The sequence below is a fragment of the Girardinichthys multiradiatus genome, chromosome 11 (genome assembly GCF_021462225.1).
Source record: "Girardinichthys multiradiatus isolate DD_20200921_A chromosome 11, DD_fGirMul_XY1, whole genome shotgun sequence".
Lineage (NCBI taxonomy): Eukaryota > Metazoa > Chordata > Actinopteri > Cyprinodontiformes > Goodeidae > Girardinichthys > Girardinichthys multiradiatus.
Genome location: NC_061804.1, coordinates 25,674,812 through 25,685,177, shown reverse-complemented (window position 1 = coordinate 25,685,177; position 10,366 = coordinate 25,674,812). Strand labels below are relative to the sequence as shown.

General features: G+C 38.5%; 1 protein-coding gene across 5 annotated transcripts in view; it reads right to left on the bottom strand.

Moving 5' to 3' along the window:
• Window positions 1–72: 72 nt before the first annotated feature.
• Window positions 73–10,366, bottom strand: part of LOC124876980 (cilia- and flagella-associated protein 54-like) — a 32,605-nt gene continuing 22,311 nt past the window's right edge. For 2 of the 5 annotated variants that reach the window (XM_047380065.1, XM_047380067.1), the window contains exons 39-57: window positions 10,122–10,251; window positions 9,782–9,943; window positions 9,536–9,700; window positions 9,285–9,372; window positions 8,944–9,114; window positions 8,779–8,845; window positions 7,874–8,059; window positions 7,708–7,794; window positions 7,132–7,251; window positions 6,905–6,952; window positions 5,059–5,200; window positions 4,768–4,928; window positions 4,435–4,589; window positions 4,252–4,333; window positions 3,879–4,047; window positions 3,453–3,610; window positions 2,570–2,716; window positions 1,855–1,975; window positions 73–891 (exon numbers count right to left, since the gene is read on the bottom strand). In XM_047380065.1, the coding sequence (XP_047236021.1) occupies window positions 821–891; window positions 1,855–1,975; window positions 2,570–2,716; window positions 3,453–3,610; window positions 3,879–4,047; window positions 4,252–4,333; window positions 4,435–4,589; window positions 4,768–4,928; window positions 5,059–5,200; window positions 6,905–6,952; window positions 7,132–7,251; window positions 7,708–7,794; window positions 7,874–8,059; window positions 8,779–8,845; window positions 8,944–9,114; window positions 9,285–9,372; window positions 9,536–9,700; window positions 9,782–9,943; window positions 10,122–10,251 (2,430 nt within the window). In that variant the 3' untranslated portion in view covers window positions 73–820. The remainder of the gene's footprint in view (window positions 892–1,854; window positions 1,976–2,569; window positions 2,717–3,452; window positions 3,611–3,878; window positions 4,048–4,251; window positions 4,334–4,434; window positions 4,590–4,767; window positions 4,929–5,058; window positions 5,201–6,904; window positions 6,953–7,131; window positions 7,252–7,707; window positions 7,795–7,873; window positions 8,060–8,778; window positions 8,846–8,943; window positions 9,115–9,284; window positions 9,373–9,535; window positions 9,701–9,781; window positions 9,944–10,121; window positions 10,252–10,366) is intronic. The other 3 variants (XM_047380066.1, XM_047380069.1, XM_047380068.1) reach the window with 2 other exon arrangements.

Genomic DNA, 10,366 nt, shown 5'->3' with positions numbered 1-10,366 from the left:
AAGTCAGCCATGAGAAAAAGGGCCACTTCCGGTGACGCTTCACAATAAAACATCGGACTGGCACGCATATTCTAAGAGTTTGAAAATTATTTATTTACAAGGTTACAGATTAATACATTTTATTTTTTGCAAGGTAAGAGGTGGTTTAACAGTACGCAACCTCCTTCTCCATCGAACCACTATGCGCCCCATTCTGGAAGTATAAAATAAGCAAACGGATGTATTGAGTGAGTTTTAGGTGATCAAATATTTTTTCAGACAAGGCAGATACAGTGCAGTGAAAAAGTATTTGCCCACTTACAGTTTTTCTCTGTTTTTGCTTTTTTTTGTCTCACAAATGTTTCAGATCATCAAACACGATTTATTATTAAACAAAGATAATCTGAGTAAATACCTAAAGCTATTTTCAAATGATTTATTAAATTGAAAAAGTTATTAAAAATCTACCTAGCCCTTTGTGAAAATGAAACTGCCTCTTAAACCTAATAACTGCATGTTTCAAAACTGGCCACATTTTTAATTCTTCAAATTAGGATTGTACAGTTTTGCTGTTTTGAGGTGCAGCTTTTGTTTTCTCTAAAATGCTCCAGAATACAAGAAACATAAACCTTCAAAATGTTATTTCATTGTGGTGATGCAGTACAAAGAAAAACCTTGTGATGAATTACTGCATAGGTTCTACTAAAGGAAGTAAACACTTCGTGCCTCTCAAAATGACAATTAGTCTTATGATGAGAGCTCATGCCATTCATGAGCTTCTATTGCTCAGAGGGAAAACTGCCTGAGAATCTCTCTCAGTCTTATTGTACTGATGCAGACTCTAGCTGGGAGTGGACAGTGGTGACTGGACAGATGCTGGTCTTTCCATGTTGCCAAGATTCAGGATCGAACCTGAAACAGAGGAAGCGAAGCAGATTTTCAGCAATTTTCTTAGTTCTAGGTAGTTAACTCTAGTTTAAAAAATGTTCAAGACTGGTGGGATTCATAGTTACTAGTGCATAATGGCAAGCAGACTGTGTGGTTTCTGAGTTTAATTGCCTCCTAGGTATATTAGGTGGCTAAATCATTAGGAAACACTCAACAAAGGGAGCATCCTGCCTTGTGATGCTTGATTTTATGCCAACCAATTTATGCCATAACTACAGTGTGTTTGTCATTTTACAGTGAATCTAATTAAAACATACAATTATGTTCAGCTTAATTCATTTAGACTAATCTGGGAGCTGTTAGTCAGACTAAGAGCAGGGAAATCCTTCATTTTCTAACAAGGTTAGGGGTGGGTTAATGCTGTTAATAATGAGCAAGCTACAATAATAAACAATTATTCATTTTGTTACAATTTGGTAGTTTTATTGTAATAACATATTATTACTGGTAAATGTGAGGAATATAAGGATATAAATAATCTAAACAATTTTGAGTTAACTTAAGATCAGTCACAAAAATCTTTTATATATATTTTTTTAATTTACATTGATGATTTGAAACATTACTGTAGTATAGTTTTGAAATGTTTTGCTTGAAAATGTCTCCTGATATTATTTATATGCAGTTAATGTTTTAAATCAAGGACTCAACAAGATGTTTCTCCTAATTGAGCAGGAAACAAATTAGAAAAATAAAGAAAAAAGCAATCATCAGTCTTTATTAGGAAAACCGAAAATACATTTTTTGTCAAAGTAAAGGTTATTACTTCACTATATGTAATATACAATAAGAGTCAAATTACAGCTGCATTTGCAAAGAGTTTAGTTCTGATTTCTCTCTGAGATGGTCATTCTTTTAGGTATTTTCATTAAATAATTCACAAATAATGAACTGCTTGTGCCCTGTGTATGCAGGTTCATGTTTTACCAATCTGCACAGTGATTCTGTTCAGCATGTTCAGGTAAGGGAGGTAGATGTTTCTGGGTCCAGGTGGAGAGAAACTTGTATTTCCATCAAGCAAAGATACATTTTGACCGAAAAGGCACAGCTGAAATAGAAGGTTAAGGTTTAATTGTATGTATTTCCCTTCTGTCAGCAGAATTATAGAAAGTACATGTAGATTGTCAGTCAGTCAGTCATTTTCTACTGCTTATTCCATAGTGGGTCGCAGGGGAGCTGGTGCCTATCTCCAGCAGTCTATGGGCGAGAGGCAGGGTACACCACCGTGCAGTGTGACCAACTGCATGGTGGCGCAGTTGGTAGCACTGTTGCCTTGCAGCAAGAAGGTCCTGGGTTCAATTCCCGGCCTGGGGTCTTTCTGCATGGAGTTTGCATGTTCTCCCCGTGCATGCGTGGGTTCTCATCGGGTACTTCGGCTTCCTCCCACAGTCCAAAGACATGCTTTGTTAGGTTAATTGGTCACTCTAAATTGACCGTAGGTGTATGAATGAGTGTGTGCATGGTTGTTTGTGTGTTGCCCTGCGATGGACTGGCGATCTGTCCAGGGTGTACCCTGCCTCTCGCCCATAGACTGCTGGAGATAGGCACCAGCTCCCCTGCGACCCACTATGGAATAAGCAGTAGAAAATGCCTGACTGACTGACATGTAGATTGTTTGAACCAAGTCTTATTGCACGTGTACCTGCTTTTCCAGGAGCTTCTGTGTCAGTTGGAGAAGTGTTTTGCTCTGTACTTTTCCCAAGTCACTGAGCAACAGCGTGGCTCGAGCCAGAGTCAGAACGGACCCAGGTGGCATACATGTTTGTCCTGACAGCAAGTTCACTGCTTTCTAAACAACAAGTATAAATATATGGAGAACATTAGTTATTTATAGTCTTGCTATTCAATGGACAGAATTTGCAGAACCAATAAAAACAGCAAAAAGGGTGCTGGAAGTAAAAAAAAAAAAGTGGATGTGATTAATTTATGGTTGGTACTCAGTTTCTGCTGCAACATCTCACAACTAAATCCTAGCTACTGGTTCAGGTTTTTTTTTTTTAATCTATGTTCCTACCAAAACCTATTATGTTGTAATGATTAAACTTTCAAAACTGGAGCAAGATTGTCGAAAACACAAAGCAATATGCAAAAGATAGATAAGTCAGGGACAAAAAGCCCCAATGATGTGTTTCGCTGAGGCACCTCAAGTCCACTCAAACATAGAAGCAGCTGAAAACATAAAAAAATAGACATGAAGAAGAAAAAGAAATAATTGTAACAGATGAATAAACAAACAACCAATACATCATTATTTCAAGGCACTAACAATGTATGACAGTGATAACTCACCTATAACTTGAGTTTTTATGTTAACTCTTAATCGAACACATGAATTATCATATTTTGGTCATCAATTATGGAAATCTGATGAAAGATTATGGCCTTAACCACAACAATGAGACATGCTATCTATCTGCTATCAACTTGGGGCCTCTTAGTATGTTCCTATGCTTTGTGAAAGTGCCCTTCATTATGTGTTTCCCATTTCAAATAAAACGTTTCAATGAAGACGAAAACATCTGTACCTGCAGCATTGCCATGCTCTCATCCATCCTGCCTCTCTGTGCTTCAAATTCTGCAGCTTCCACCATCAACAGAGCTTGAATATCTTGGTCTCCCCATTGCACACATTCATCCAGTCCCTCCTGTATCAGCCGAGCTATTTCTTTATTAACGTTTTTACCTTAAAAGACAAATTGCCATTCATTAACACATACAAACAAATTAACCTCCTAATTCCTATTTTGCTAGTATACTGATTGTCACTCATAAGCAGAGACTGATGGTTGCATTTCATTACAGTTTAATGAAGAACATCAAACAGGTAGTCTTTTTTGTTTCTGACTGATAGTTTATTAATACATATGTTTGCTAGTCGTCCTCACAACATTAATGTAATATGATTAGCATAAAATAGAGTCCCGAAATACTAGAAAAGGAAGTCTAAAAACCTCTAAGACCTGGAAAAAGAGTTGCAGTTCCAGAGATGTTAGCAGCCAGGCTGTGGACCAGATTCAGTCGGCAGTGCAGCCACAGCAAAACTCCAATTCTCTCACAGGCTTCAACAGCTCTGGGATCGTCTCCATGCAGAATGTTTGATTCACTGCACTCTTTGGCATCCTTAAGACAATACATAACACATACAAACACAGTAGAGTACTTTATGGGGAACTGAAATGCACCGAAACTTAAACAAGCGGATAGGAATGTGAATGCGAATGAGGGCTACATCAAAAGTTTTTCATGTATTGGCACATAAAGCCTAAAAACTGAAATACAATGTACTTCCTTTTTTACCATAGATGCAAACATGTGCTGCAGTACCTGTTTACTCCCAGGAGGGGACTGTCGCACAATGACAGGAGATGTCTGCAGCAACACCAAAGATGAAACTGCAATCTCAGAGCTAAGGGAAAACAATCAAAAATGGCAAGGTAGAAGACTTATGCAAATACTAAGAATGTATACACATAGCACTTGCTGAAATCCACCTTGAAGTTTGAGTACCTAAGAACAAAGTTTCCTTGCTGCAGACAGAGGTTGGCTTTAAGAAAGTTGAACTCCACGGACAACTCCAGGTTCTCAGCTTCGCTGCAGATATGAGAAGTGACCTGCTGCATAGCAGAGGACAACAAGGTGGAAGCTCCTTCCAATAAAATAAACTGTATAGGGGAAAAATGACATGTTTTCACACATGGGCCACCATTTCCACATAATCTGTGTAAAAGTGCCAAGAACAGTTAAACACAGAACTGACAAGCAGCTACTACACCCAATAACAAAATATTTACTGAGATGCATGAAGCTAACTAAAAATAATAAATCTGCTCTTAGTCTTACCTTGATCCTTTCCGGAGATAGCTTTTCCTTCGTATTACAAAGAGTGACAACTTTTGGTTTCTCTGCTTTTGGGGACGATCCTTCTGTCTCTAGCATCTCCTGCTCTTTATGTTCTATATCCACCTCTCTGCTTTCCATGTTACCACCACTTTCTTCAGAATCTGAAAAACATTACGTCTTTATGACAGTTTAACACTCACAGTACTCTTAGGTCTTACAATATTGTTCTTTTACAAACACACTGATCACACAATAAAACAGTTAACAGAGAACAGCGCCTCGCTTCCAGACCTGACACAGGACTGCCACGTTCAGACTTGGTGATTGCTAAGATCAGTTGAATACGGGCGAGGTTGAATCTGGAGCATAGTGTCGGACCATACAACGTGCAGACCTCCAAAGTAAAGTCACAGTTTACAAGGTCTTCCAATGCCTGAGCACATTTATAAGCATCACACACAAATTAGATTCAAAAACAACCATTTTATTAGACAAATTCAATAGCATATATCGTTCCATTTAGAAGTTTACATTCAATCATCAGCATGAATTTCACATTTATTTTGAATTTGAACCATGATTTAACTATTCCAGGGTTGATGGCAACATACAACTTCCATAGGTATTGCAAAAACCAGATCTGAGTGCACAAGTTTGAATTTATGTATTCTCTAATTCAAACATAGTTACTATTTTACATACGGGCTCAAATGTATTGAAAAACTCCCACTAATATTTAGCTAAATGTGTGTTAGCAAGTTGTAGAGAAACTGTGCACATTTGTAGGAATCAACAATGAACTGGCACATTTCTGACTGGATGTTTGGCCACTTTTCTTATCTGAACTGGTAGAGTTGATCTAAATTGGGACGTTTTCTGGTCAGTTAAGGTCAGAGCCAATCCAGAAACCTAAAGCAAGCCTGTTTTATCTGTTCCAGCATCCAGTTCTGCTGTGTGCTTGAGATCATTGTTCTGTTGGAATTTCCAGTTTTGTCCAACTTAAAACCACCTGGCCTAAACTGTCATATTCAGAACAAGACAGCCATACGCTTTATAGACTGAATACCTCCAACGTAGGGTCACAAAGAAAACAAAATCCTGAATCCGGATCATGAACTGGATCACCACTAAAATTTTATGGATTCTTCCTTCAGCTAAGACACACGTCTAGTAACAAATTCAACTACAAACATAACCTCCTTGGTGGAGGAATGAAATTTGGGAACAACCAAGGCTCAAGCATACCATGAAAAGGAAAATGCTGGAAAGTGAAGCGAGTTTAATATTAACATGGAACGAGAGTGTGCCGACCAAGAAAGAACGCTCTGCTCCAAAATGAACAACTTTAAGCTGAAGTTAAATTTGCAGCCGACCAAATCGACAAGCCAAACGACTTATGGAGAACAGCTGATTAGACAGGTCAAACAGTGCAGTATTGGTCCAAAATGACAAGAGGAATGCTCAAGGATTTCAAAGCTAAGAAAGAAGGTGGTGGTAGCCTCATGCTGTGGGGCTGTTTCACCTCATTAAATCCCAAATCAACAGCTAAAGCTCCAAGAGTACAAACATACATCAAAACTAGTTTTGGAATGGATTGAATCAATAACATTAAGCTTCTGGAATGAAAATCCAGTAATATTACTTAAAAGCCAGGTCTATACCAATATACCAACAGACAGAATTATTCCAGAACCTTTTTGATGGCTACAAAAAAGTGTCTGGATTCTTTGCAAGGCAAAATGTGTTATTGATGGTGTGTTTATATATTTGAGGCTGTAAATATAACTTTGAAGTGTGGAATAGAGAACATCTATAATAAATTCAAACATGTGGGCCCAGTTCTTGTTTGTCTTTGAAGTTGTATCACAATTCCACTCAGTTTCAAATAAATCATTAAGAGCCACAAATTAATATCAGGATAATGCAGACGATATGTGTTTGTAACGTCTGACAGACACAGCGTTTCTTTGAAAGATAAAGGTGAAAATCCACCAGAGAGGAAGGATCATATCTACAGCACTTTAAACTCTCTTGTGCAAGAGTGTAGGTAATTATGAATAAATTCATAAATGCACTGAAATGATTTTAGTTAACTTCGTTAATCAAAAAGTGGATTCATGGAAACTGTAGAATTTACCTCCACATTATCAGGAAGAGATTTGTTGCTGCAGAAAGTCCTCAAAGGCTGTTCAATAAGCACAATTACTATTAAAATAAACGTTTTTCCTTTATATCATTATTGTGAATATTGAATGGGATATTTCTTTTGCATTAGCAGACTTATTTATCAGAGAAAGACATGGTAGCACTGTAGAAAAAAAAAATAGTACATTTTAAATGGGTTAGACAAAAAAGGGAAAATACTCGTAGATTTGCTTTGGTGATGTAATGTCCGGGAGGCAGAATAATATCTGCTCCTTGAGTGAGTTGAACAACTTCTCTGATGGCTTCAGTAAACATGCACATCTCTGTAAGAGCACGGACCTGCAGAAAGCAACAGCCAGATCAAAGCTGCATCATGGTGCAAGAAAGGTTTTCATGTTAAAAACAGATGATGATGGCATGGATTTGATGTTTTCATTTTTAGAGTATGTTTAATTATGTTCTGTCTGATGGAAAAACTCAGTGCTTCATCAGACCTGTACACTGTATGTAGTCTATCCTATTATCCTGTCTGTAAGACTGTCTGATTGTCTAGTGTACACTCTGCAACGTCCTGGGATGCTTTAGAATCATCAAGCTGTTTTTTTTCCCACCATGATACTGTATCCGTACTTAAAGAAGTGTTCGCTCTTTCCTCGAACAGAGAGAACAAACAGCTTCACTCTCAGTTTACAAGCTTAAATATAAATCACCAAAACTACAGTTTGGCTGGCCCTCCTTGGGTTCATGTCTCACTATGTCATTGATAAAGTTCACAACAACAGCTATAATTCAGACCTTGAGAATCCTGGCTTCAGCATGGCGCTGTACATCTCTGCACACACTCCCCACTAAGTGGAGGTACAGGGCTAGAATTGGGAGAAGCTGAAATAACAAGAGTTTACCAATAAGGTCTATTTTTTCAGAATTTAAGTTTAAATTAAGGACAAATGGTAGTAAATACCGTAATGTAGTAGCCTGTGGTGAAGAGCCAATGGCAAACAAAGTGAAGACTTGTTACTGTGGTGCCGACTTGAAGCCTATGGGGCTCAGAAAAAAGGTCGATGCCAGGAAACAGTTCATCCCCAAAGGTGTGCGAGGCATATTGTAGGTCTGATCGAGGGTGGGCCATGGAGCAACACAGCACACACTAAAGAGGATGAACAGATAACCATGTCAGAGAGGACACAAAAATACAAAACAAAATGGAGTCCCTTGCAAAAGTTTTCATATTCCTTGCACATTTGTCATGTTATAGCCACAGATTTCAAGGTATATTATTGGGATGTGATAGGCCAACATAAATTCACACATTATTGTGAAGTGAAACAAAAGGGATAAATGGTCTTGAAAATGTTTTACAAATACAAAAATGCTTAAGTCCATGGAGGTTTGTTGGAGAAGAAAAGAAGAAAAATAACATAGTGAAGACTAAAGAAAACCACAGGACAGGTCAGGAATAAAGTTCTAAAACAATATCTAAATAAGATCTGAACATCTCAAGGTTCAATCTATCATCTGCAAATTTAAAGAGTGGCACAACTGCAAACCAACTAAAACATGGCCGTCAACCAAAAGGTCAGGCAAGGAAAGCATTAATCAGCCCAGAAGAGGAGCTGCAGAGATTCAACGCTCAGGTGCCAGAATCTGCTGACAGGACAACTATTAGTTGAACTCCACAAATCCGGACAGAGTCTGAGCCATTTTTGCAGAGAAGAATGGGGGAAGAAAAATTATGGCAAGTTCCATAATTTTTCTTCTACTTCACAATTATACACTACTTTGTGTTGGTCTGTCACATGAAATCCCAACAATAGACATATAATTACTTCTGCAAGGCACCGTAATAGAATTCCTTAGATAGATTACCTTAAAGAAATGAGCAGACAGCAGACAACACTTTGTGCGCTCGCTGATATCAGAGATTAAAACAAACCTGCAAATCAAAACGCATGCCTCAGTACCTAGCGTAGCTTTATTGGCACAGGCTTGCACACACACAAAAAGTCACATTAAAATAAAAGTCCAACCTACTGTGCTATCTTTGCAGTGAGCACAGCACCTTGCAAACATCCCCAAATGCCAGCTTGCTTCATTCTGTTTTGCGAGGAGCCGCTCTCGAAGGAAACGCCGTCCCATTTCTGAATGACACGAGAGCTCTGGAAGGCACAGTCTACCGCTTTACTCCAGCATGAGTGTGCAGCACTAGCAAGACAACACAAGCAGGACTGAAATTATTTGTGATGATGAAAGAGAAATCATGACACAGAAAATGTACACACTGTCCTTGCCTATCTGCTAGTAATGTATCTGATAGAAGACATCATGGTATTGCTGCAGAACTAACACATCAACCCATTTAAATGGTTTCTAACCTTATGTTTCCAGCATAGAAGTGTAGGTTTCCCATTTCATGCAGGGCTAAAATTTTAAGGGAGTCATGACCGTTATCCTGGAGGTACTCTGAGAGAAAGGACAGTGAGAGATTCATAAGAACCTATAATCCCACAGGGTAATTTAAAGATAATAAGATGGCCTTATACTTTTATTCTGCATCTTTCTTAAAATCTATGATTGTAGCAAACTTAAAGACTGTTCCAAAATGAATTAGAGTTAGAGTTCTTACTGATGGAGTTTGAGTATGCAGAAGCAACAGTTGGTATGCTGTTAGGGCTGATGGGAAGGCAATAGATGGCGTTTGGAGAACTAAAGTCCTCCTCACACAGGTTCATTTGGGTTGTTGAATGGCTGAGACCTCTGTTCTGACAGTGAGGCAACTGCGTTGCAAAGCCTGAAGAGCGACGCCAGCAGAGATTTCACCGCTGATGTGCATTTGCGTGTGCATCTGTTGTGTAATAAGCAACAAACTTACAGGGTTGTGTGCCCGCTAAAAGCTGCACCAGCAACGAACGGCTCTGCTGGAGGACTAGGAGACAGTGTGGTCTTTTGCCAAGGGCTTCACGATAACAGCTCAGAGTGTCTTCCGTGTCAAGAGGAACGCGCACAAGCGACATGGAGAGCTGCTTATCTGAAACTTCAACACATTGTTGCATTTTTTTTTTTTTTTCATTTTCTGTTTATGTTAGCATTGAAAGATTTTGTACCGATGCTTATGGCTTTAGACACTTGATTATTGTTCTTGCAAATAACAGATTCTTTAGGAATCTGTTCAATATTTTTTTTCACGAATGAAGCTTTTTGTCTCATCAAACCTTTCAATGAAAATGCATCTTCAGGAAGCGATTTTGCCTGTGCTGCATTTTTGTGAATGGGCTGTTTCTGTGCAGGGTACCAGGTCCACCCACTGAGCAGCTGGCAGCCTGCATAACTTCTGTTAGTTATCTGAAATTAATAAAAAGGAGCAGACAAACATCGAGTCTCAGGCACTAAATGAGAGCATATTTGAACTTTTTATATACTTTTTCTTGTGTGTATTGTTGAAATACTATTGGCAACT